Source organism: Pygoscelis adeliae, unplaced genomic scaffold (genome assembly GCF_000699105.1).
Source record: "Pygoscelis adeliae isolate BGI_AS28 unplaced genomic scaffold, ASM69910v1 Scaffold293, whole genome shotgun sequence".
Taxonomy (NCBI): Eukaryota; Metazoa; Chordata; class Aves; order Sphenisciformes; family Spheniscidae; genus Pygoscelis; species Pygoscelis adeliae.
In genome coordinates this window covers 281863-308927 of record NW_008824362.1, presented here as the reverse complement: position 1 = coordinate 308927, position 27065 = coordinate 281863, and the positions used below count along the sequence as shown (strand labels likewise).

Sequence of the window (27065 nt, the reverse complement as noted above, 5' to 3'; positions counted from 1 at the left end):
GTTTTCAAAAAGGAAGTGACCTCCACAGGGAAAAAAAGCTTACCACAGAGAGATTTTTCTCTTGGAACAGCACATAAGTGATACGCTCTGAGCAAGAGAGGGCTCTAGTATGCTTCCAGGGAGATGCTTCTTTCTGATCTTTAGATCCAGATGTGGGGAATGTGTCGGTCTAAATGAGATAAAGTGGATTTATAAGACTTATATCCCAGTGACGGCCAATGGATCACCCTCCCATTATCTGAAGTTATCTCAAGGAGTAACATAGAGTCATTCATCTCTATAGAGGTTGGTTTTGACCCCCAAGTCCATGCTCCAAAGAAAAACAAAGCAAAGAGGGAATCCAGATGGACACACACATACTCCCCTCTTAATAAAACAAGCATGGGATTGTCCAAGGGACTTGCAAAAAAACCCAACCAGAAACACGGTGTCCAGGTCAACACAACTTCTTAGGTGTCGCTCATTACATGCAAAACTATTCCATCAGAACAAACTGCGGTATTCAGTCTGCTGCTTAGTATGGGAAACACCTCCGTTTGTTTTTATCTTTTGCTCAACACGGATTTCTTGAGAAAAAAAAAAAACAGGAATGCTTTTGGTCCCCGTTCCTAGATTGTAATAGCTGTCTGTGAATCATAGAATCATAGAATCATTAAGGTTGGAAGAGACCTCCAAGATCATCAAGTCCAACCGTCAACCCAACACCCCCATGCCCACTAAACCATGTCCCTAAGCGCCTCATCTACCCTTAGTATGGGAAACACCTCCATTTGTTTTTATCTTTTGCTCAACACGGATTTCTTGAGAAAAAAAAAAAACAGGAATGCTTTTGGTCCTCGTTCCTAGATTGTAATAGCTGTCTGTGAAGCAGTAAGACGACTCCACAGAGTCTTCTCAAGCATTACAGAGACGTCGTATTGCTGCTCTACCTGCTTTCTAGACTAGATAAATCCATTTAACTGTAGATTTACATAGAAATTAAGATCCCCAAAGCAAAACTGCTTCATAGTTCCTCTAATCCTCTGCTCCATGGCCCCTCTCTAGTGGTGTCTCTCACTATAGTGACTGGTGAGGAGCCACTCTACAGAAAGTCTCAGACAGAAGAAAATCAGCTGTGAAAAGAGAACTAACAGGAGTATTTCCAACAGCTGGAAATCTAAGCTCTTCTGCCAGTCTCCTAAGGAGAAACTTAAAGGAAGCAAAGCCCTGCCCCCCAAGTCTACTGAGTCAATAACCCATCGTGAAGGAACATTCACGAGACCTTTGGCCTCCAGCCCCAAATCATAATAACTAGCCGCAAGCTCTCAATACGGCACCTATTGGACACTCAGCCTGGCCAGATGGGTGACCTTTATAAGGATGCCCTGGACTTTCAGGATGACCACACCAACCTGAAACGTCAGCCAGGTCCCAACGTCATTGCCCAGTAGCACATTCAGATTTGGGAGGCCTGTTTGTATGCAAGGCTGGCAAGTTACACTGCCATGCTTGGATGGAATAGCTGTGACGAGGACAAACTATGAAGGAGACATCCGACAGCTGCAGACCAAATTACGCCTTTAAGGCTCTTGCAAAGTAGCAGACACTTTAATAAATCATACCTGCAAACCGTTCACTTCGCAGAAGTCCTTTATTTCAGCCAGAAGAGGGACCAACATGGTGGATTTCGCTTCAGATACACCATCAATTCTCTTCAGATTCTCAACATTGGTAGGCCTGGTTTAGGATGAATAATAAAAGCCATGGAAGCGTCCTACGCCAATGCTTTGAAACATCAAGTGTCTGTGAATGACACGCGCTTGGACTACAGATCTATTTGTCAAAACTTGAAAATGTTATTACTGTACCCTCATCGCCCCTCCGCAACTAATCAAGTTTACTGTTCGCACTTCTGAAGCATAAAGCTCGACCACAGCAAAAACTTCAAGTTTGCTGCTTAATACTTTGGAGGATCAGTTTACCACATCCATCTTTATTTGCTTTTACCTCCCAAGAGCACGTAAGCCCAGAGCTCTTCCGTGGAATAACAACATATGCACTACAGAAGTAGTGTTGTCTAATGCCTTTTAGTAGCTGGGGAAGACACTTCAGATGCATTACCAGCCGAGCTGCCCCACAACACCCTCTCATACAATGAGAAAAAAACCCAAAGAATTTGTTCCCCTCCTTTCAGTAGTTGAGAGCCACACTAAATTGTGCTTATTCTGTTAACTATAGAGCTACCCATGCAAGGTAAGGGACAGGCCCTGACCAGTAGGTGACCCTTAGCAGGATAAGGGCATACTAAAAGGATTAAAACACATCAGATAGAAGCAGATGGAAAGGTAAGGATTAGTAGAAAACATACACCCTCCTCCTCTGACTGGTCAGCCTAACAGGAGGTTTGGATACTAAGACAGGCAAAGTTGTCATTTGGGTTTTTTTTTCCCATAGTAACTAGAATGAAGAAGCAAGTCTGATGTCAGTAACTGTTTAACTTACACCAGTCAGGGGTCTACAAGGGTATTAGAGCAAATGAAGATCCTCAGGAAAAGAGCTGCTCCTCTACCAATGAGGCATACTCTCCCAACGGAAGCAGAAAGGGGATTTGTGACTTGGCTTGCAGCCTTCTCAGTTTGTACAACATGTATGCGTGCTGGCTTTACCTTATTCGGGCCATCTCCACCAGGATCTTATTGGTCGCCAAGACAGCTGGAGGAATTACCTTCTCATTAGCTACCTTCTGTCTAGCAGTCAGCAGCTTGCCATACAGAGCAGTCTGTGAAGAAGAGAGCCAAATTCTCATGAAGCAGCTCTACATCTCTCACGTAGGTGTAATTAATATGAGAGGAAAAGTTAGAACTTCCCTCATCTTTCCTCTAATATACAAAACCCCTGCAATCCATTAATCCGTCTTAACGTATCTAAACCCTCTTCTAGGACTTCTATTCAAAACATCTTCGTAATATTAAGAACTGCCCAAGCCAGCTGCTCCAATACAGGATGACTGTGGTTGACTGCAATTCACAGATATCCTCCCTCTTCCAAAAAAAAAAACCCCACCTTACCTCTAGTTCTTTTTCTCGGGATGAAACAGCAGGTTCTGTGGGCTTGGAAGGAGAAGATTTCACCGGTGAGTGCTCTGCAACACTAACAAAAAAAAAAAGGAAGTGTGAAACAAGCCTTGCATTAGATCAATTTATTCAGGAACTTTGCACAAGGCTGTGAGAGAGCAGCAGCCCAACTTATTTTGCTTGCTCCGTGACAGCGTCGTCAGACTGTGGTCTGGCACCTCGTGCTAGCGCTGCACTCATACGGGACTGGAGCTGGTTGGGGCAGAATCAGCAGCATCCCTAACGTAACAGAACTCCTCTGTGTCTGGTCCTGTAACTTAAAAACAGCCTCTTACTGTACAAAGCTCAAGCAGATGAAATTGCTGTTTTGTGAAAAGAGAGGAAACAAAACCAGAAGCACACCAATATCCCTGTCAACAGCCCGATTCCCATATTGTTCACAAAAGCGTGTTCTTAGAAGCATTTGTCCATTCATGACATCGTTCTGACAGCATCCCATGAGAAACACCTTACATTTTGCCCCATGGCTGGTAATATTAATCCTGGCCAAAACGAGCTCATGACTTCAAAAGCAGTGACAAGGACACAGCTGCTGTGCGGTAAGCAGAGTTAGCTGATGTTACCACTAGCCACGTCTGCCTAGAGAGCAGCACCGCAGCTACCAGTCCGTGGGCTCGTGTACTTAGGGACGTTCACCCCTAATTAGACTGCTATGATTATACTGCAGTATCTGTTAGCAGACAAGCTGGACTAAGAGCGTCCTTTCCTAAGCAAAGTGTGAAGTAACGCTTCTTTTGGATTGCAGCTGTCCCTAAAATGATTTTTCTTCACACGGCTACAGTGGCAGTTATTCAGCTTAAGTGACATAACCTATTTTCCTGTCGTCTGCCAGCAATCAGGCTGCTCGCCTGAAGGAGGAATCGAACTGCTCAGAAATGCAAGGTGGGTTTAATGTGAAGCACCCCACAAGCCAGGAAAATAAATTACTTGGTCTGCTTTTTGCAACAGCTTTTTTTATTTCTTTTGACCTGAGGGAGCCTCAGCGTGATCTCAGTCTTCTCCAGACTCGTGTGGAAAGGCAGAAACCTACACGCTCACTTACGGCCCCTGCACAAGGCATGGCTTCAGTTCTGCCAGCTTTAAAAGCGAGTCACAACTTCACCACTTCTTTGCCTGAATTTTATTTGCAAACTGTTTGAAAAAGCCTATTCTCCGTTTCTTTTTTTTAGATCATCACAAGTTAAAATGCATTACAGTTTCAACCATCACATAGAAGACAGACTGAAAAAAACATGGGCCCAGTAAAAGTATCCAATATAAACCTGCTATCGCTCCATTTTTATCAATACTTGCTATTTCTCTTGCTTGGATTTGAAGTAACACCAGTGAGAAAGTTAACACTTCAGCAGTTCATAAAGCTTGCTTGGCCTGGGATACTACAAATATACACAACCTGTCAAATTCAGCAAAAGCCTGTTAAATGCTGTAATAGTTCAATGCTTTGAAATATAACGCAGTGTACAGCAAGTTTTAAGCACGTGACTTTTTTTAATGTATTAAACATTTTCACCACCACTTCACATAGGAGAATGCTGGTTTTAAAGGATCATCCTAGGAACAGCATCCCTATTAACACAGTCAAAACTAGGTAATTCTGCTTTAATTTAAAATACTGTACCTGTTAAGCATGTTATTGCTTCTTGAAGGAGTTGTACATTTTCTTTCATGTGAAAACATATCATACAGAGACATCTATAAAAAACAGAACAAGACAAACAAATGCTGATTTACCAGTCTTTCCACTGAAGTTGCTGTGAGCAGCAACTTCTTCATTTGTGACACCACGATACAGTTGCAAGATGTTATTTTATTTTAATACCAACAAGGACGGACCTGCCTGACTGGTGACTGCGTTGCTCCTTTTTTGTCTGGGGAGGACTGCACTGAGAGCCCATGTAAACGTCTACTGCTGTAATAAAACGAATTATATCTTAATCAAATCAGACCAAGTCATTTGTACAGTGACACTGCCATTTAAAAAAAAATTGACATTTTACTAAGCAAACTTATTTGAACTTGGTACAGGGCTATCTTTGGCAAATCAAAACTTATTGATTTTTTTAAAAATTATTATTATAATCACCATTCTTTGTGAAAAAACACCGAGGACCTCAAAGCCTGTTAATACCAAAACTTTAACAGGGGACAAGAATCTTGTCTTACGGAAGAAAGATTTTGGTGACAGAAAAGGAATTTTTGTGACAGCACTTGAAAAAGATTCAATTTTGAAGTTCACATTACTGCAGAAAACAAATGAGTACCAACTTTCTGCTTTGCACTAAGCATACAGCTTTTGCCATTGCTTACTGTTTCATAATAAGCATTTTTTTTTTCCTTCTAGAAGACCTGTAGACAGTAGCTGAAAGAGCCACAACAGTAGAATATTAGAAAGCAAAAGAAAATTGGTACTTGGTCATTCCCCGATTTACACATTCTTTAGCAACACTAAGACAATCTAGACACCAGATCAGGCTCCTAAGGCCAGCACTGCAGAGCCTTGTTCTAATATTATTTCTTGTCACAGCAATGCCTCTGCAACCTCCAGTTCATTATCTTACACTTCAAAAGGGTTGGTCAGAATTAGCATTTGTGAGAACCAACACGATGCTGTTTATTAAATATAATCAGAAGCAAAAGATTACAAGCAAAACCTCACATGCTATTTTCTTGGAGCTGCATACTCCGACGGCAAATACCTGACCACCACCACTGAAAAAACTCCCCACTTGTGCAGACATACTCACCAAGACCTTGAAATAGTCAAAGAATTTAACAACAAGAAATACACGAAGACAAACTATTACACATCCGTGTTGAATCAATTCTTGTTACAATAAAGGCTTCTCCGTTTCATTCCCAGCTTAAATTTTATGAAGAAGTAGGTCAAGTGCATAACTGGGAAAACAAGTTGATAGCTGCTCTATTTAAAGTCTCATGATTTAACTCATCAGCATTAGAAAGAACATAAATCTTGATGGATTTTCCTCTACCACTTCTTGTCTTCAGCTGATTACTCTCTCCATGAGGATGCGTTGCCACAACATGCTTCCAGGCTACCCGGAATCATTGGTGAAGACACACACTTTCTAACTAGTTTTGGTCGTTTCTCTGAACTACATTTCCCCACTAACCTTCCCAGTTACACGACTGTCCGATTAGCTGCCCTGAAGACCTCAGTGATGAGGCACTGCCAGATTTAAGCTGCAAGCCATGCTCTCTCAAGAGGACTAGACAACGTGTCACCTTTCATACCAGCAGTCAATAGAGGTGTCTATCCAGGCAGTCCCACTGACTTTTTTTGGGATTATGATACTGCCTAAGGGAAAACTTTGGCTAGAAAAATCAAGTGCAGAAGTCTCCTGTCCAACCTAGCCATCTCCAGAAGCAGGCTTCAGAAACTGATCCGATGTTAAATTAATAAAAAAATGCTCAAGAGAACGCATGTACTATAATTACCCTCTAGGAGGTCTCTGCAGATTAAGGTCTTCGCTGGACTGTAATAGAAGACTTGGACTTGAGGCAGCTCCAGCTTTTAACAGCCAATTTCTACCCTGTAAGAAATAAATCACGCAGTTTAGTTATAGATTACTCAGAAGCTTTCGATGGGTAGTTTCACACCAAAAAGTACCTTCTGGGTAAGCATGCATGTGGCTGCAAACTTGCTATGCCCGTAGACTTCTCTGAGGAATCCTTCCATCATCAACTGTTGGCAGAGCGATTTCCACCAGTTCTCCGGCCAGTCTTTTCCACTACCAAAGAGAGGGTGTCTTCGGTATCTATCTGGCAGGCGTTGAGAACTCTGAAATAATTAGAAGAATTGGTGAGACTTCTCCAGTCGTTGTGGAAGAAAGTTTCCAATATAACCAGTAAACCAAAAACCTCAGATGCGAGGAGCATGCCCTCAAGAACGTTCCTCCACAGAAGAACTTTACAGAAAAGTCACAAGCCAAAGTATTTTATTCAAGTTGACGTGACACCCGTTACAATAACCACACCTACAGCACCTCAATGGTAAGAGCATAAACCATGCCTATCGCCTCGTTCATGTCACCTGAAGAGCAGTTTCACCTCTACTAACCTAATCCACGCCTGTGCTTTCTGCCTAGGCTGGGACAGCATCATGACTTTTGTAGTAAGACCCCAGACAAACCTACGCTTAGATCACAGAACCGTTAAAACATATCCCTTTGTACGTGGAGGAGGTTACAGCAACGACCCAGCCATCCACAGCAGCAAAGAAAGTCATCTAGTGCAGTTTGCATTCAACCAGTTCAAGTCAACCTGGCCTTCATTGCAAAGTGGGTTTTGTTTGTTTGTTTGTTTAAAAAGTTGCTGTTTTACTCATCTCTTACCAATGGTTCAGACTCTAAAAAAGCTGATTAGCTCCTGTCTGGTGGGCTCTCACCCCCCCTGAACTCAGGGCCCAAATGGATGGCAAGGGGCTAAAGCCCCTTTCACAAGAAGAGAAACTCTTGGCACGAGCCTGAAAAGTTGAGAACTTTGCTGAAACAGGAAAGTAACAGGGGATCAAGCATTAGCAGGTAAAAGTGTCTCAGACGTAAAGAAGTTTCAGTTTATTGCTATAATATGAAATCAACAGGAAGGAAGGCTTCAGACCCTGTTATCTGTAAGACTTGCTGAATCCCTCTGCACTGGAGAAACTACATGGTCAAACAAGTAGTTTTTTCTTTTATCTATACGTGTGCACGTATATATACACCAATCATATCCCCCAGAGAGTGTATGTGTGTAAATACATATCTGTGATGCTGGCGAGATAAGGACATCCCACGGGAGGGCGCGGTAGGAAAAAAGCAGGGGGCATGACTAACAAATATGATCTCTGACAACAGGACACACAGTGGGGTAGGGGCTCGCGTCTTGCCATTTATAGGGCTGGGTTGTTAACACAGGTTTTCCCGATTCCTGTTAGTACTTCTACCAGAATCCCTTCATGCTAGGCACTACGCAAACACAGAGCATCTATACCCAAGAACGCAGTTTTCCTCATAAAGGAAAACAAAACAGGTTGACGTAGAAAAGAGGAAGCCAAGTGGAAGAAATCCAGGACAGGCAGCGGTCAGCGCACAGTGGCCTGCTGGGCTCTGCACCATCTCCAGGGATCACAGTAAGGAGCAATTGGGAGAATTTTAGATGGTCAAGGAGCTGCTCTCTTGCATGCACAGCGAGAGGAGCACCAAGAAGAGGGGCTTGTTTCAGGCCTTTGGCAGCAGGGGATGGAAGCTGGAGCAGCCAGCTGCAGGCAAGAGGGACTCAGCTTGCTGCTGGATGGGACCAGGGCACAGAGTCCTGACGGTGAACACAAGCGAGTCACCTACTTAGCAGGCAAAGAGAAAGCGCCAAGTCCCATGTCCTCTCTTCCAGAGAGCCCTCGCTGAATTTTTAACATGCATTACTGGAAAGCGTGATTACATTCCCAAGCTTTCAGTTTTGCCAGTCACATTAATTACTCCAATGGCTGCACGTTTTCAGAGCATGGTTTTGACTTGGAAAACAAATTCAACAATGAAAATAACTATAAAAGGAATACGATGCAAAACAGTAAACTTGGTGTCCATGTTTGGGCTAAGCATCGTCAGTTAAGCTAGGCATAGGACTGACCAACAGAAGCCAAAATAGCAATTTCAGCTTCGTACATATTATTAAATGCTAGAGGTACTACTAAAAGCCACTCACGACCACTTATTGAGACTACTAATAACGCTAAAATAATTGCTGAAATAGCTACAGATTCCCCTGTTTGCTGATAAAAGGAGACCTTAACAGTTACATATTCTTCTTCGTTTAGCAGGGTTAGTATAATATTTCTGTCAAGGCAGCTCTAATTCAGTTTCCCAGAGGACACTGTTCCCTTTCGTGGTCTGAGTCAGCTTTCAAACATGAAGTGAAACATGGTCTCCCTTGCGGTCCACCCAAAGCCTGTTGGAGGCCACCTGGACTTAGCGAAAGGACAGCACTAAAGTCAAAAGTGCTCTTCTCCATAAACTATACACAAGCTTTTAAAGCAACGTACCAGTCAGCCTCAGACTGATATAGCATGTAAACTTCAGGTGATATTGATCATTTCATACATTTGTTCTAGAGTATACATTGATGCAGTGAAGAAATACTTGTTAGAGTTATGTTAGCCCAGAGAAAGTTATTCTTGTAGGCAGTAAGAGGTTATTCCGTATTTGCAGTGCAAATTTGGCATCATCTTCACTTCTTCCAGTGATGTCTAATAAATTAACAATCAAGACTACGTTAAAATCTGTAACGGAGTATTTCCCTTCCCCTTAGACACACTTGTGTGACAATTAGCAACTGAACTTTCTTATTAAAAGGAAAAAAGAGGGACATCATTCACCCAGTTTTATCAAGTACTACAGGTGATTCCCCCACACCCCCCCCAGGCTGTAAACATAAAAAGCGATTCTGTTCTTACTCTCATATTTTATTTGTGGTGAGTTTCTTCTTGCCCATTATTTAAAAAAATCATTAAGTGAAAGAACGTAGAAATCCTTCGTATTCATGCCAGTATCCTACTTCCCGTCTCACTGCTCCAAGTCAGCCAGCAGTACAAAGCCAGAACGCAAGCCACCATTTGCTTTATTCGAACATAAAGCAACTGCTCGCCAAGCAGAATGAAGAATAAACATCTCCGAATTTTCATTCTGAAAAGGCTATTCCTTTCAGGATAATGGAAATCATGAATCTTCATGAAAAACACACTTAACTGTCTCTACGAAAACATCAAACTCACCATAAAGAAAACAAAAGCTCGAGCCTTACAGGAAGGGCTTTAGAACATCTGCCAATACTTGGGCTGGCATTCATGTGCTTAACAGACTATCGTCAATAACCAACTCAAAACAACCCACAAATTACAGGACAGCTCCACGCAAGGCAAATAACAGGTACTATTTCTAAGCTGAACTCTTGGGCCAGAGAAGGCTGAACGTTGCACTGCTAAGAAACACAGAACTAAGATGGCAAGAGCTTGGAGGCAGAAACTGTTCATTTGCTGTACGTGCACAAAATTAAGTGCAGCATGCTTTCTCTGAGAAAAAGGTACTAAATACACACTAAATACACATCTGTAAGTATGTATATCAAGGTATTGTTTGGTATATCGATAAGGACGGACACTGTAACAGTCCCTCCACTCTCAGAACACGTACAAGGATTTTTACTGTCACTTACAGACCCTCGGAGAAACAAAATGGGAACTCTAGTTCCAAACTTCTCTTCCAGGGCACCCACTGCAGACAGCAGCTGATAGGCTTGCTTCCCAAAGTCCTGTAAACCGCCTTCTGAGTCACTGGACACTGCGAAACAAGAGGCTCTGAAACGCAGAAAGAAAACCAAGTTTAACACACACGCAAATCAAGTCCCTTCCCCTTCTTTCAAATATCGTCTATCAAGTGATAACTAAATAAAATACACGCTTCAAGTTACATTAATATAAACAATTAAACATGTTTAAGTGTAAAGAACTAGGACTGAAAAACGTGAGACCAAGCAAAAGTCAGGATCGCTTGTGGTTAAGACAGCTGCCCAACCCCACAATAAGCGGTTCTTCATGGTACTTGCTGTGACAGAAAAACATTGTCTCAGCAATCTTCTGAAATTAGTATTTGAGTATTTGGACTGTTTTAGGCATACAAGACATTTCTTTAATCGCACCTAGTATCAAAGAGGTTTTTGTCTGGTTTTTTTTTTTTTCAATAACACAAAGGGAAAAAAACAGAAGGAAAGAGCAACCCCATTAAAGATTTTCTAGGGTTTGTTAATGCATTTATTACTGACTGGAAGAACCTATCGAAAGATTAGTGGTACAAATCACTTCTAAGGAGGAGAAAAAGGACAGTCATCTTTTTCAAGTGACTTCAGTTCTGCAACACAAATTCACTACGTGGCTCTTTACTGGCACAGCAAGGTGACTGCAAAGAAGGGAATTATCATCTCTCAAATTCTCTTCTTGGTTAGTTTCAGTAGAGGCCAGGCAAAGATTTCTTAACCCTTGAGCATAAAGGAAATGTTGCTGAATTGATAACAGTTTTCCAGAAAGCAACACAACATAACATCTTGTCCCTGATCAGAAAGCGTCACGCTACCAGCAAGAACAAGGAATCCTTTATTATAGCTTCAGGGAAAGCACGTACGTGCACACAGGAGAAACTGAGGAAGGTGTTTCTCCTCGCACCTGTGTAACTACCGACCCCCGGCTTCCCTTCAGCACATCTATGAGATTATTAGCAGTGCTATAAAGAACGTATGTCATCTCACACACTGTAACAGGAGAACAGCTCCCTTAACACTCTGGCAATTTAACCTTAGACACATGGTGTAACGCTCCACTTGTGTGGAGTGTTTTCTTTTGGGATTAATTACCTAACAGGACTTGGACTGATGAACAAAAGTGTATTCACAGACTAAGAGTGCTGCTTTAAGCCCTTTTAGGAACTGTGACCACACATCGTTTACAGGCTTCCCCACAGCCTAACTTAGGGCTTACAAGCTGCCTCATGGCTTGCTCAACTGTTTAGGAGAAGGTCAGAGACAGTTGTTCAAAGATAAACTTCAGGCTGAACATCTGCAAGATCAGCTGCGCCAAAAGTCAAGTCTTTTAGATAATTTGCCTTCTAAGTCAGCCTGAGCGAACGTAACCTCTTGTATCAGTCTTCAGGGAAGAGAGCTTACCCGGACCTGCAATTATCACAGCATTCTTCTGTGCCCATGATGCCAAAGGATACCTTTCGGAGTTGTTTGTCTTCAAAATGAGACAGGATGATTCTACCCAAACGAACGTAGGGAATTAAATAAAAGAGCAAGAATTTACACGTTAAATTTATTGCAGAAAAGAGTTGAAATCAGCATCATTAATTAATTCACTGGGGAGCCAATTATTTGGCCTTGATTCTTCTAAAGAAACTTTTTTTTTTTAAAAAGGTAAATAAGGAAACACTTGATGTATAAGTATAAATTTGCTGAATGCCGCATTTTTTGACACTGCTTTTTTAATATACAACACGTTTACAGCACACATCGTGAGTATAAGATGCCTTCTGGTTACAACCTCCAGTTGCGACCGAGTCGCAATGGCTCTTCCCAAAGCTGACCGAAATGACAGAGCATTAAATAGATGCCAGTACTCACTTCCTCCTGCAGCTGTTTGACACAAGGTACTTCTCTATTTTTGCCAACATCTTCAGTTTGTACAACCGGAACTTTTCATTGCGTATCTCGTTTAGAAGATGTCTGTCAGTCAAAGGGAAAGTGAAGAGCCTTAAATAGTGACCACTAGTCCCCTGTCCCACACCAAAAATCAGACTGTCAGACAATTGTCTCGGTCAAATTCACCGGAAACGGCTAGAAAACAAATCCTACTAAAACCAGACCCAAACTGCCTGCCTGTTTCTCCACAATCTCGATCCTTATCGCACGGGGCACGCTCAGAAGAGCGCCTCATTCACATTCCTCTACATATGACAATTATACCAAACAGGGCAGAAGGAGAGACGGAGAGCTCCTTCCCACCCCACAAGCTACTACGCTTCAGAAATCCATGTCAGAAGGCACAGAGCAAGGAACCAAGGGCAAAGGGCACTGAGAGAGGGCAATTTCCCTCAGTCTCCAGTTTTTCAGACAAACTCTGGCAAGTTCCCATCAATGCCACCGCCAGATGACAAAATATGCTAAGACAGCATCACTCTTCTTTTAAGGAATTTGGGGGCGGCACGTTAGGACACATCTACCTGTTGCCTAATTTAATATCCTTTATAGTACTCCCTGGAAGCATCCAGCTGAGAAAATAGCATGAGAGTACTTGATGGGTGTATGGAGCACTCACTCTGCCCGTGCTCTGAGCTGCTGCATGAGGCAAACCTGGGCTACCATCTGCACCACCCTCACTGTGCCACACGGAAAACAAGCCAATACCGCAGGTGTTGGGCACCACATTAACACAGCTACACCATTCCAGCCCAAAGTTGAGCTAAGCAAGTTTCTGCCCGCCTGCAGAAAAAAAAGGAGAGCAGGGAAGTATATGGTTTCACAGACTCTGACAGCCTGCTGACACCAGTTCAAATGACTGAGTTCAGACATTTCTGTGATCCTACACCAGCTATAACCAGACAAAGTTAACAGGAGAACTCTACAGTCGGGACTCCCCCACCCAGAAGAAAAAAAAAGTACGTATTTCTCCATTTAGACATCTAAATACTGGAGAGAAAAAGAGTAGTTCTACAGCATCAGCACTCTTAAGGGGTGACGAGGGGTCTAAAACCAGGTCAGACGGGTCAAAAAACAGGTCTTGTAAGTCAAAACCTGACAAGCGATCAGGTTTTATCACTGCCTGCCTTGCAAAGCATCTTCAGAAAGCAGAATTGGAACAAGGACAAACTCATTAACATTAGGGCACTTGTGGATTATCTTCTAGAAAAAAGTACGGCGTACTTAGTACCGTGCGTATGCAGGGAAGGACTTGGAACCGTTCCAAAAATAAATCACATTTTCAACCCAACCCACCCTGCTCCTCTTTCTTTTGGTATGTTTTGGCTACCTGTGTCAAAGCAGTTGTCTTCAGTCATTTACCTGTTAAAATTCAAGTCTGCCTCAGTCCACAAGACGTGACAAGAAGCGGGAAGCCCATCGCGACCAGCTCTCCCTATTTCTTGATAATAGGATTCCATTTCCTTAGGGGCACCGTAATGAATAACCATCCGGATGTCTGCTTTATTGATGCCCATTCCGAATGCCACCGTAGCCACAACACACTGCAAAACAGGAGCCACGTGCTGAATGTTTTGAAATGAGCATCAAGAACATGCCTGGATTAGTCCTCACACACTTGGTGACGACTTTTTCCTACGGACTCAAAATTCAGCCTAAATTCCAATGGCTTCAAAACCGCACTCAACTTCCACAGTACTGCTGTTAAGTGATTTCAGTCAGAGCATGAGCATAGGATTAAACATGAGGGTGATGATGTGTTGTGCAAATGCTCGAGTGTTTTCAAGCAGTTATTCTCAAACAAAAGGCACAAAACCTATCGAAGAGGAACAAAAGAAGTCCCAGGATAACTTCGCCTGCAGAAGGAAGTAAGCAGCTCACAGAACTTGCGATGATATTGTTCCAGATACCACTATTTTCCTCAGATGCTATAAATTTTTAAGACACTTAGTAAAGGAATTTGAAACATAAGCCAGGAATCCTATTACTGTCAGCATAGACCAGCAATTTCTTTGCCCAGAATTGGAGATGCAGTAAATGGGAAACAGATGCTGATATTCCCTAATTCCTTCTTCTACCAGAAACTCTGCAATTATAAATAGGACGAAGTGAACTTCGTTTCCTACGTACCTGAATTTCATCCCTCATGAACTGATGATGGATCTCTCTCCTTTGTTTGATTTCCATACCAGCATGGTAGGCACCACAGGCCACATGGAGTTTAATCAGTTCAGCCATAACCCGTTCGGTGGCCTTTCTTGAACGGCAGTAGATGATAGTGGGGCCTTCAAACTCATACGCAGAACTGCTATAAATAATAGCAACGTGTAAAGACACAGAACAGAAGCGGCCACCCTTCTGCAAAAAGTCCGACTGAACCTATTCGAAAAGGCAACGTAGCTTTTCCGGCAGTTCACCTTCTTGGGGATTTAGAAATTGAAACAGATGTTTAACTGGTCCACTCATACACAAATGGTCTGTCCTTTGCAAAAATGGACTTGGAAGTTATTTGGCACTCATTAAGGTTATTTTGCAAAGCACAGAAGATTTTGGTCTCTGTAGAAGCAGCAGGATAAGGCCTCCCAATTTCTTTCAAGTCATCAGGAAATCTGCTTTTACAGCTGTCACTTGAAAGGTCTCTATTTACATAACAAGGTACAAATGAGCAATGAGGAATTCACTTAGACTGCTGTAGAGGCACACATTGTAGCTTGCGACAAGGAAAAGAACAGGGCCAGAAGGGGTACACCACTGGCTCCGCTAACAGAAAAGGACTGCAATTCTTCTGCTCAGATTAGCTTTATTAAAAAAATAATCTTACCACAGATTTATAACGGACTCGCACACACTTTGTACAATACTGTTTGGCAAGTTACCCACCAGCCAATCCATCACAATTGTTCAAATGGCTACAGTGTCATCAGGTCCTCCCAGGATCAAGCGATCCTGAAGATCCTTAAGATAGCAACATGCAAACAGCGAGAGTCCGTCGCTGCTTGTCTCAAAAGCCTTTTATCAAATTGGGAGGGGACGTGGGCACAACACCACGGGACACAAGACATCGAGTAGCATGATATCAGAGCCAAGCGATGGAGAAAGCCCAGGGTCCTCCTCACCAAATCAGTTGAAGGCTGCCACCAATTCTTAGTACACACTACCAAAACCCCAAAATACCAAAGTATATTTGAGGGATCAACGAAAACCGGCTGAAAACCTTACCTTCCTTTCCTAGTAAGGAACTGCTTCAAATCCCTAAGGATATTTCCGCTTTGTTGTCCAACTTCTAAGTACAGGTTAGGTCTGTCAAAACTAGTACACGTGACCTGGGGATTCTTCAGGTTCAGACAATTCACTATGTCTTCTCTGATCGATGGACTTGCAGTTGCAGTTAAAGCAACAATGGGAACCTGCAATGAAAAGTAGAAGAAAAAGTCCGAGACATCTCATTGTTTTTTTTTTTTAAAACCAATAACAACATGAGTCAAAACTGAAATGGCATGTATACAGGCACTTTAATCTGTTTATGATCACTGGATCAGCTCAGCTATTTGAAAAATATAGTTAACGTTTAGCTTCCTAGAGCTTTGGTCTACACTGTTCAGGAGAGTAGACAGGGACAGAACACTGTTGAAGTACACAAATTTATTCTGAATGCGTGTTTTCTTTAGTTACACCTCCAACCAGTCTGTAATACTTTTCTGATGTGGTTAGCTAAATTTAGGGAACGTAAGACAAAGCTTCCCAGAAAAGCATGTGAAGTTCAGGTCTAAACTTTTGAGCTTGTAGAATAAATGCTTGAGGAGTGTCTAGAAGTCATAGTCGCATGCTCTTACAAGCCTCTCAGCCATGCAGTTTAAAAATAGAATCCCTCAATATTAAACCAGAAGCTTAGGGACATCGTCTTCCACAGCATAGGGAACCCACAACGTAATTTAGTCTTCAGAAGTTCCTGGTACTCGAGGTTCAGAAAATCCTTCATTTAAGCATTTGGAAAAAACCCACAAAGCTCAGTCACCGACAGAGGCTGCATAACCTCCAGAACAGCATGGTAAGTACACCCAAAGAGCAACATCAAGAGACTGATATTGCAAACTAAAATGAGGTAGTACCCTTCTCATATTAGAAATCAAACGTATCAAAACCTGACCGATGGCAGAGCCTTCTTTAACGAGCCTAAACTTCTAAAGGAATTTCTGAAGTCGTGGCCCCACTCGGAAATGCAATGAGCTTCATCAACAGCTATGACGGTAATACCTGGTGGGCACAAAACCACAGCATGGACACATTAAGGTAACAAACCAACCAACACAGAAAGTGACAACACACAAACACCCCATTCTGCTCAATTTCAAGCTTTCCCGAGAAAGCACCAGCAGCCTGCTCAATTTTTTGTTTCCAGGACGCCTTCTGCTGTACCGACTCCCCAAGCCCATTTTTACAATGGCCTCTTTCGTAAAAAGGCCCAAGAGCTTTCACAGACTCCCCCCCCCACCATCTCTGCTTCCTTCTCCAAGCTCCAAATTTCCAACATCCCTCACAATGGGTCAAAACCTTGAGCTACCTCTGACAGGACCTTTTCCCACCCACCCCTTTTCCAGACTTTCTTACTGATAGTCACAAATGGTGCTTACAGATGTCATTAGTTTTATTTTCTGGATTGTAAAACAAAACCTGAGCGTCTCAGGTTTGCACTGAACAGATAAGTTAAAGTCCAGAAAAAATGGGAGGAAAGGGGTTATAGAGATGGCCCTGGAAAATAACCTTGCATTTTCTGAAACGGAAAAACCCCTCGACTGGAGTACAGATATCCCATTCTAATCTGCGTGTTCAAAGCACCCTGGTGTCAGAGAGGCCGAACATACAGTTCCTCGGGACTCCAGAAATTCAGATGGTTCATCCTCTCCCTAGATAGTCCTCCCTGCCTACAGCACTACAAACTCAGTTCCTCCATAAAAAAATTCTTGGAGTTTACGTGCCTTGAATTTATCCTACTATGAGATGCATCAGCTGCATCATCTTTGACAAAAAGGTAATTTTTAATATGCACTATAGTGTTTCAAAACACAATTTCATTGTTACATTCTGAGAAAGATCAGAGAGATCAGAATACTTAAAAGGCTAAAATATTTAGTGATATACATTTCACTTCCTGCGATTTAAAGATCGGTGTTTAGCGCCTCTGTTCCCAGTAAGTTGTCTGACATTCCCATGCCAAGACCACGCTAAAGACACTGCTCACATATGACCTTTTTTTAATGTATGACAGCATCTTCTGACACCATTTATTGGCAGTCACTACACTAGCCTCTGAGCTCACTAGTGGTAAGAAACCGGTGAAAAACGCTCAAGGTATTAGAGAAAGTTTCAAGGTCATTATGAGTTTAAGCTGCCTGCCAATTCATCCACAACCTCATCTCCCCAACTTACCAATAGTTTGGTCAAGGCTCTGAAGTAACTTCAAGTTCATCGAACAAAACTCTGGAGTCATATATACGACTCTGTACTGACCCCTGAAACATCAAGAAAATACACTGTCACAGAAGGAAAAACCCCAGACAGCTCAACCAAATGAAACAAAACCATGATTGTCTAGAAGATGTAAATGAAAACAAGTACAGACGTCTGGATAGGGAACAAGAGTAAGGAAGCAAAGACCGTAGAAAGCATTCCAGAACAGTAGGAAAGCAAGGCAGTACACAGCGTTACAAGGAAGGAAAAACAGCAAACAGATTTACTAGCCTTTAGAATAAGAAGGGACCATTGTGATGACTTAGGTGACAAATATAGGTCTAACACCTGTGTAAAATCAAGTGTAAATCACCATTTAAAGCTGAGTCAACAGGCCCCATCTCCACAGCCAGAGGGCACAAGAGGGTGGCTAGCGCCTCCCGCATACTCAGCCTGGGTGAACGCAAGCAATATCACCCACTGCCAGGTTCCAGGTCTGAGCCAAAACCAAGAGTTTCAGCGATGACAGATCAGGGAGACATCCTACCTCTCAAATACACCTACGTCAGAACCTGCAGTCCCAGAAAGCTTATCTAAGACTTACGCTTTGATGCATTCATTGATGTTTTTCGACTGAGCCGAGCCAAGCAAGCAAGCTGGAACACCTGACATTCTGCAGAAATAAAAAGCACAGTCATAAACAGCTTTACTCTCAATGCTTTCTGCCTTAGCTTTCAGCCTGTGCCAGCACTTCATAACACAAGTTCAAGCTGCGAGGTCAGAGACTACTTCCTTCCAAGGATCTTTGTGGGGAAAAGCCTTTTGAAAAGGTGAGAGTGGTCAGTGGCTATTCCTGCCACCCCAATGTTCTTCCACTTCCCCTCCAGCTGTCCCACACACTTGATTAGGGCAATAAGGACTCAGAGAAATTAAGACCATTTTCCTTGCACAAGAGCTAAGTTGACTAATAAAACATCCAAAAGAAGAAAACACGGTACATATATTTTCTTTAGCTATCATCTCATGCAGTTCACCACATTTGGACGTAAGCCTTATTAGCATGCAATTTTTTGCCTCGCCTTTCAATCCTTCGTGAGCTACTGGTGCCGCATCTGCTTATTTTCCATCAGGTGGCTGCTTTTTAATGACAGATTCAATAATTACGCTTACCACCTCAGCCGCTTCCTATTTGAGCTCTTTCAGGACCCCGCAACCCCTGTCCTCTTAACTCGGTGATCTACCACAATTTATTACAGCCTTTTGTTTCGATAGCTTCTCCCCCCTCATTCCTCTGTTACAGTCCTTGGCAGAACTGCACCCAGACTGACAGACAAATTACTGAATTGCATTAGGTTGTAGAAATTCAGTCTCCTCAGCCTTCAAAATGAATGACCCGCTGAAAAGGTAGTGAATAAACCCTTTCCACTGAGGAAAACAGTATAAAAAGCCAAAGAAGCAGCTGAATACGTACAGACACCCTGCTGATTAATACTTAGTCTAGGAGCTGGCTATAGAGGCAGCTTAGGCTGTCCAGCCATTCATCTGCACACAGTCATGATGTGGAGCAGAAAATACCACACATAACTGATGTTCCTTACTTCAAAAAATCTTCATATCCTCTCTTTCACAAAAGACCTGTTCTTTCTAAGTTGGACGAGGCGGCAATGAACTAGACAACTCAGCACGATTCCCACAACTTAAATGAAAGTGTCAGAAGCGAACAGAAGTGAGTAACAGAGAGCAAGTACACATAGAGAAAGCATTATCAGGTATTAAAAAACAAAGAGATTTATCTTGACAACACGTATAACTGCTCACGTAAGAGCGATTCAGTGTCACCCATAGTTCCCCCATCAGACCTTTTAAGAAGTGAAGAGGCAAGGAGTTAGGAGACCAACTACACTGTCCGTCTAAAAAGTCTGTGCCGTAGCTTTGATCCGAATGGCCCACAGCTTCCTGCTGTACGTTGTTCAGATGCTACTTCTCAGACCCAAAGGAAGCCCTACCAAATTTGGCATAACTCTCACAGGCTGAAACAGGTTAGGTTTGCATTAGGTTGTAGAAATTCAGTCTCTGAATTATTATTATTCTGAAACAGCCTGTGAAGCTCCTCCATCAGTTCTGTCTGCACAAAAAGGGCCTGTGAATCCAGAAACACCCGAGAAGGATCTACCTTCAGGAACCACCCACCAGCATAGGTCCTTCGCAAATTCAGCCTACAGTTCACATAATTGGCAAACCCAGTGATCTTAGACTATTTACACAGTTTGCATGTGTTCCTTGAGAAACATATGTTTTACAGCTGACACACAAACAGCTTGCTGTACAAAGCTGCAACCTTAAACACCAAGGAATGCCACAAGCAGAATCCGTGAGTTTCCACAGGCAATACAGCAGCAGCTTGTTACTACGGCTTTACTTACGTCAGCTGCAGCACCTGGTCCTCCATCAAGGAGATAAGAGGACAGATGACAATTCCTACATATCCAGTGTAAACAGGAGGAAACTGGTAGCACAAGCTTTTCCCATAGCCTTAAAGAAAAAAGGCAGAAGTGAAACATCATGCTTTCTATGCAGCTATAACACACAGCTATATAAGACAATTCTAACACCTTGTTGAGCCCTAAAAAGAAGTGATGTTTGTTCTGCTAGTAGAGGAACAGAGATGCCAGATAAATATAGTCAGCATCCATTCGATACCCCTCTCTACACCAAGGTCAGCGACAGAGGCTAGGACAGAAAAACAAGTAGCCAGCATAGCCGGCTCAGATTTACAGTCTTAATCGGGGCACTCTGCTCGTATGAGCCACATGGACAGTCTCCAAGTTTGAGTCCTACTCTCCCCAAAAAGGAAAAGATTTTTCACTGCTTCTTAGGATGTGAAGTTAACTTACCAGTTGCCATGACAACAAGATTATCTCTTCTGTCTTCTAAAACAGAATTGATCACTTTCCACTGGACCCTTTAAATTAAACAAAGGGGAACGTTTTATTTTTGCCACTACACATAACACTTAAATTTTGTGAAACTGCATATTCAGTCGAATTTCACGTTAAAGAAACCCTTCCGGCTGCCTTACAGAGTGCTGTCTTTGCACGCTGCAACCCCTCAAACACTCCAACTACTGCAGGTAGTCCCAGCAGTGCTACAGTGGGGATCTCTAACAGGACTAAGGCAAGCAACGTTTGAGGCAGTCATTCACAGAAGATGACAAAACAAACCGTCTCTCCCATACATTAATAACTGATCCACAAACACTGTGAAAACTACAGTTATCTTCAACACAAGAGATTCTAAACAGGACCTTGATTATGCCAAACAATTTTCACCCTTTTGCCGTCTCACAAGTGTACATAACTGCAGTCAATTAAAAGAAATCCCCCGCCCCCGTTTCCAAAAGTTGACCAAATATTTTGAGTAAAACAGCTCGCTCCCCCCCCGCCAAGTGTTGCTCTTATGCTGTGTCTTGCACAGAAAGCGCTCCACCACCAGTCATCCAGGAAGATTTCATCCCGCTGCCATTGAACTTAAGACCTGTAACAGCAATGCTCGAGTAGATAAGCACATACTGCACTGAGATTACACCACAGTAGACAGACAGAAGCCTGTCCCTCCTTAATTAGAGCCACATAACAAAGGATAACCAGGCTAAGGAAGTTTATCATACAGAGAATAACACCTGTGCAGTTTGTTGCTCGCTGTTTAAAACACCTGAACCAGACCTGATACAATAAAGCTTCCATCACAGCAGATACGCCATCAGACGAGTCAAGAAACTCATCCCCTACTGTGAGAGTACAGTACGGTAGTTAACACCCCCTAAGATTTATTTTGACATCTTGTTGTGGCAAAGGCTGCTTTTCTTCTCCTAAAGATTTTGCACAGGTCCTAGTTTGTTATTGGTTTTTTGAAGTAAGTAGTAATAAAAAAAACCATCCCAGTTGAAAAAAGGGAAAGAAGATGAACCCTAGAGCGTACATTTTAACAGAAAATATACTTACAGTTTAAAAGAAGAATGCCCAAAATATGTCTTCAGACATGTGATATGGCTTTCACTAGGTACTGGCAGCAATGGATCTTTAGTGGGAGAGAGGAAGAAAAAAAACCAAACTCATCTGTGATTAAACTTAAAAAAAAAAGAAGCACTGTCTTGACCAACAAGAGTCTGCTCATGATTAGTGTTGCCCAGGGCCTAGGATTTGCGCAACTCCAGTGAAAAGAGAGACATCCAACTCTAAAGATATTTACGGGCTAGAATAAAGGATTAAAAAACCAAACAGGCTCCTCAGAAACCCTGCATGAGGAGGAGAACATACGGCTTGATTAATGAAATAAAGCAAAAGGTTTCGCAATGCATAGCTGTGTTATTTGCAACACGTTCAGACGAGGTACTAGAGATGTTTTACTAGGCATGCGTTTAAAGACCCTACTGAAACTACACTAATCAGTACCAAACACTGCAAGCTGCTAACAAAGTCATGGTCCAAAAACGACGTACAAGAGGATCCTGACCTTGCTACGAACACTGAAGAAACATATTCAAGATCTCTGTTGAAATTTATAATTAACATCCAGCAGTAGAAAGCATGACATTTCCACCTAGTTTTTGTCTGTTGGGCAAGCACACATTCTTGTAACAGCCTGCCTGCTATTGTTTGGAGAGATGAACTGAACAAACAAACAATTAACTCATCCAGCAGCCCACGCTCTCCTTGGAAGAAGCAAGCCGTTCTTGTCTTGGCTGATGCTGTTACTTTCAGTGACAAGGTCCACAGTCTACCTCACACAACCAGAGAAGGAAGCTTTCACACAGTGACCATCCGAACAAGCCAAGGTGTATTTCACCTCACATTTCAGCCTCTTTTCCCCATTTGATTTGTCTCCACAGGGCCAGCTCCAAGCATTAAGTCACGATCACCCCCCAGCCAGAATTTCCTAAGAATTTTACCACGAAGCAGCAGCGGTGGGACAACAGAACAAGAGCATATAGTGGAGGTTCCATCTTCCCCTCTGCTGTGTTCTGAATAGGTCCCCTCAATTCTGCATGACCTCCACATCCCCAGATCAGTTTTACTCCCATTAAGCATAGATAATGTCTACTGACCATGGCAGGAGTCAACTATGTTTTGCCAAGGACACCTTTAAATTTTCATCTTGACACACAGACAAGTACTCCTTTCAAAACCCAGATGAGCTTTAACTTTCTGCTTTAAGAAACGAAGCATAAAATGTTGCTGTGCTTCCACATCTGCTCCTACAGACAGAGAGGGGTTTTTTTCATTTAGTTGTGCCCTATAATTTAAAACATACCCAAGCATTCTTCCTCTTCTTCCTCAATGCCTTCATCTTCTTCACCATCTGGTGCAACGTTCAATTCTGCGTCAGGAGTTTCCCTGGCTTTATCGGACTCTCTTTCAGTTAAAACTCCTTTGGATTCGTCTACATCTTCTAAAGACTGAGCGATCAGGAGAAAAAGTTATTTCAGAGCGTGAAAGGGTAGATACAATGCATGTCTGAGGTAACATGGTATAGGGACACATGAGTTTTAATCTCCTTATGGTGTATCTTAGATCTATTGGCACACAGCACAGAGAAAAGCACAGTGGTCAAAGTACTCCATCAGTAGCGGGCAGATTCAAAGAGCCATTTCCTGGGTACGGTCACAACGGCTTTTGTTTCTTCTTTGCAAAAAGGTCTTCGAAATTTTGAGGGCACTAAAATCTGTTATTTTATAGAACCAACAGTCGGGTTTTTTTACTTGCAACTAGATGAAGGCACAAGTTTCACTGCCAAGTGACTTAGGAGGCTAGTCACAAGACAAACAGAAAGGATGGGGATCCCAACGTCACGTTACACGCCTTGTTTCCAAAACATGGTACTCAGAGGAACACTAACTAAACCCCTTCCACTCAAGCTGGCTTTTTTGACCAAAACTGCATTTATAGAAGATAGACATGCAGCACTGAGAACCAGCCACACGAGACCTGGTCCCTCCCTAGAAGAAAATTCAACTTTTTTCCCCCAAAACCTTTGTGTCTTCCTTCCTACTTAGCTGTAAGCAACACACTTAACCCTCACATGTGTACAAGCACACAAACACTTGTGACTGCTGTGGTGGAAGCGTTCAGTCGCTTGACTTGAAATACATATAGCACTCTCTGGGGGATCAGGAAAAAAGCCAGGGTAAACAAAAATAAGACTCAACATCTAAATGTTCTTTTCAGGAAGTAAGAGTTACACCAGTAAAAAACCCTTTAAGAGAGGCCTGCAAAGCCTGGCTACAAAGCAATTTGACCTACGGCCCAGGTTAGCAGCACTTGCAGCACACAAACCGCTCTGTCAGCTCAATCCCTCGGACAAGGGTCTGAATGCATGACACTTGGAGCAGATCAGTTTATGAATGATTTTCTACACAAATGCACTAAGTGGGTGGATCAAGTCCAAGGAAGGAATTTCCTAGTCCAGTTTCCTAGGAAGGAAATTAACTCTATCCCTGCCAAAACCAGGACACTGGTACAGTAAAGATGCAGTAGGAGGCAAGCGATATTGAAGTCTAACACTAGTAAATGGAATTATTTCGGTATCCACACGTTCATCTGTCTTCTGTCCACCTTCTGTAAGCAATTACATCATCATTACAAAAAACACTGAAAAACAAAACCCCAAGGTACTCACTTTAAGCATCTCCATTTCCAGTTCTTCATCACTTTCGATGACACAGGAAATATTTTGTTCGTTGTCTGTGGAGCATGCCTCCTAAAAAAAAAATTATTTTCTTCTTAGCAGCAGTTATTTCTATTTTACCCGCAACCTTTCAACCTTCTGTAAACCATTTCTCTGTACGCTTTTACTCCTTACCAAAATTAACTACGCTCAACATTCAGCTCTAAAGACGACCCATCAAAAAAATATCCTGAAAGAAACATTAGAACATAACAAGGCCCTGTAGTAAGAGACAAAAAAACAGTAGTATCACCAGCTGTGTGAAACCCTTGGAACATAAGGAAATTATGATCTGATTCAAGAGGCACCAATCCACATTCAGCAGTCACTAGAAGGACTGCTATTTACAGATCCCTTAGAAACAGAGATCTGCTTTTTATTCAAGACCAACTTGGAGATGCTCGAGTGCAGAATTTGTCCCCACGCTGCAAGAAATTCTTAGATAACATATTAGCAATTAAAAGAGGAAAAACTAATCAGGCTATTGAGAACTTCTGTATTCAGTACTAATCCTTCCAATCACGTGACTGAGGAGCGGCTCAGTGCTTGACTACCTCCAGAAATATTTTCCAGACCCTGAGCCCTTCCTCCAGCCCACCTTAATATTCTCTCAGGAACAGAACTTTTTAAAGTTGTGGGGGACACTAAGGATGAGATCACTTCCTCTGCTCAACGTCCATGATTAATGAGGGCTTCTCTCATTACCTCAGGCGCAGCTTCGTTGACCAATTCTTCTGCAGCCTGACGTTCCAAGAGCTGAAGTTCTTGCTCAGTAATGTCTAGTGACATGAAGTCATCTCTGTCTGCTTCGTCCTTAGAGTTGGCTGCTGCAGCCCCATCGCACACAACGGTGTTACCTCTCTCTGCCTCTTCATTACCGTCTCCCTCCCAGAAGCCAGCTAGTGTAGCATCAGGGGAGATGCTGAAGTCGCCTTCAAATTGTTTAGCAGATTCAGGCATTTCAATTTTTTGTGCTTCAACATTTGCTGACTCTGCTTCAAGATTCTTTGGAGCTGCACCGCAGCTCCTCTCCAGTACAGAAGGGGAACCTGAACCAAACAGCGTGCTTCTTAAGGCATTTACATTCTTTGATATGTCAGCTACTATTTCTGCCACCCTAGAAGGTAAAACAAAGTTAAACCAAAATGATGAAGGCAGTTACTACATACGTCTTAGCCACAAGCAGAACTGAGGATTCTAAAGTAGTCTGTTTCTCCAGATAGAGTTTGTCCAAAACTTCACATATAAAGACTCATCACTCATATGCAGTTGGCATTCCACTTCTGCGAGAGGAAAATGAAGTTTCTTTACACTGAAGAAAACCTGTAAAGACTCTCTGAAAACACCGTTTGTGGTATTGCCCCTAAGCTTGTATCAAGTCTCCAGACTTCTAGTAGCTAGTTACGTGAAAGTCCTGAGTATTTATGAAAGAAGGTCTTGCTGTGCATTTCGGCAAGAAGAAACAGATTCAGCAAAGTTCAGTGTCAAACCCAGTGCAATTAGACGAGTGAAAACCTATGTTCCTATGTATAAAGACAGTATTTTCCCATCCAGTGTGTACTGTGCTTTCTTTTCTTGGACAAGGATGCACAGACAGACTGCGATTAACATACCTGTATTTTGTTGCATGGGACCTCAGGGATCACGAACAAAACACTGACCTTACAGGTAAAGTAGAGACAGGCTGGCAAAAAAAAAATAAATCTAACCTCTGCAAATTTTCAAGTTGTCCAGAAGACTCAGGGATGCAAGAAGCCAGGTCCGTTATCTCTTCGGCTAGTGAAGTCAAGCGCTCCTTCACACCCTCTGACAGCATGTTATCTATAAAGAAGTGCCATCAGAGATATTTCACAATAATTGAGGTCTAACATCTATACGCAAGCAAGTTCCATTCAAGTAACTGCATTTCTACAAGATCTACAGCTGCTAAGACAGCCTATTCCGGTGCTTTAAAGTCAAGCACAGGGAATCAGGCCGAGCTTCTATGTCCTTCAGCATTGCATCTCTTCCAGTGGCCCATTACACATGCTCAGGGAAAAAGGATACAGAATAGGCCCAAAACAAAGTGATCTTTCCCCAGTATACCCTCCAGCTTCCAGAAAAGAGCTGCTAACACAGAGAGGCTGACTAAACCAAAGCCGAAAAATTGCACCTCATGTTAAGGGGATAGTCCTGCCACTTCCGTCTTTGATAGAAAAGTAAAGTTCAGCTAGTACAAAAAGGAAGCAAGCTTTCCCCCACCTCTTTTTCAACCATAAGCTACATGCACTACTTCACTTTCCTTAGGAAGCACAGAACTCAACAAACACTAAGACTTTAGAATCACTTTTCTAATCAAGTACATAACGCTAAGCTGTTCTAAGGAAATTTGGGTCGTATTTACACACTTCAAGACAAGCATTACTTCATAACACGTATTTTTTGTGGTCTTATTTCTTCTTAAACTAGATTTCTGTCCCTGCATCAGTAGAATTGATATTAACTCACTGAAGTGTTTCCATAAACAAACTGGAACGACAGCAGGTATTCTTACCACCTCTGTATACA

The 27065-nt window shown here is 42.5% G+C and overlaps 1 protein-coding gene across 1 annotated transcript in view; it reads right to left on the bottom strand.

Moving 5' to 3' along the window:
- WRN (Werner syndrome, RecQ helicase-like) overlaps positions 1-27065 on the bottom strand; it is a 48666-nt gene that overhangs the window by 9200 nt on the left and 12401 nt on the right. The window contains exons 8-31 of the mRNA XM_009319871.1: positions 26228-26339; positions 25224-25635; positions 24471-24551; positions 23106-23250; positions 21797-21872; positions 20690-20757; positions 20219-20327; positions 18400-18468; positions 17775-17857; positions 16495-16601; positions 15567-15754; positions 14478-14655; positions 13710-13891; positions 12273-12374; positions 11817-11909; positions 10317-10458; positions 6742-6912; positions 6570-6664; positions 4947-5022; positions 4732-4805; positions 3048-3129; positions 2646-2758; positions 1602-1716; positions 44-169 (exon numbers count right to left, since the gene is read on the bottom strand). Coding sequence (XP_009318146.1) covers positions 44-169; positions 1602-1716; positions 2646-2758; positions 3048-3129; positions 4732-4805; positions 4947-5022; positions 6570-6664; positions 6742-6912; positions 10317-10458; positions 11817-11909; positions 12273-12374; positions 13710-13891; positions 14478-14655; positions 15567-15754; positions 16495-16601; positions 17775-17857; positions 18400-18468; positions 20219-20327; positions 20690-20757; positions 21797-21872; positions 23106-23250; positions 24471-24551; positions 25224-25635; positions 26228-26339 — 2999 coding nt within the window. The remainder of the gene's footprint in view (positions 1-43; positions 170-1601; positions 1717-2645; positions 2759-3047; positions 3130-4731; positions 4806-4946; positions 5023-6569; positions 6665-6741; positions 6913-10316; positions 10459-11816; positions 11910-12272; positions 12375-13709; positions 13892-14477; positions 14656-15566; positions 15755-16494; positions 16602-17774; positions 17858-18399; positions 18469-20218; positions 20328-20689; positions 20758-21796; positions 21873-23105; positions 23251-24470; positions 24552-25223; positions 25636-26227; positions 26340-27065) is intronic.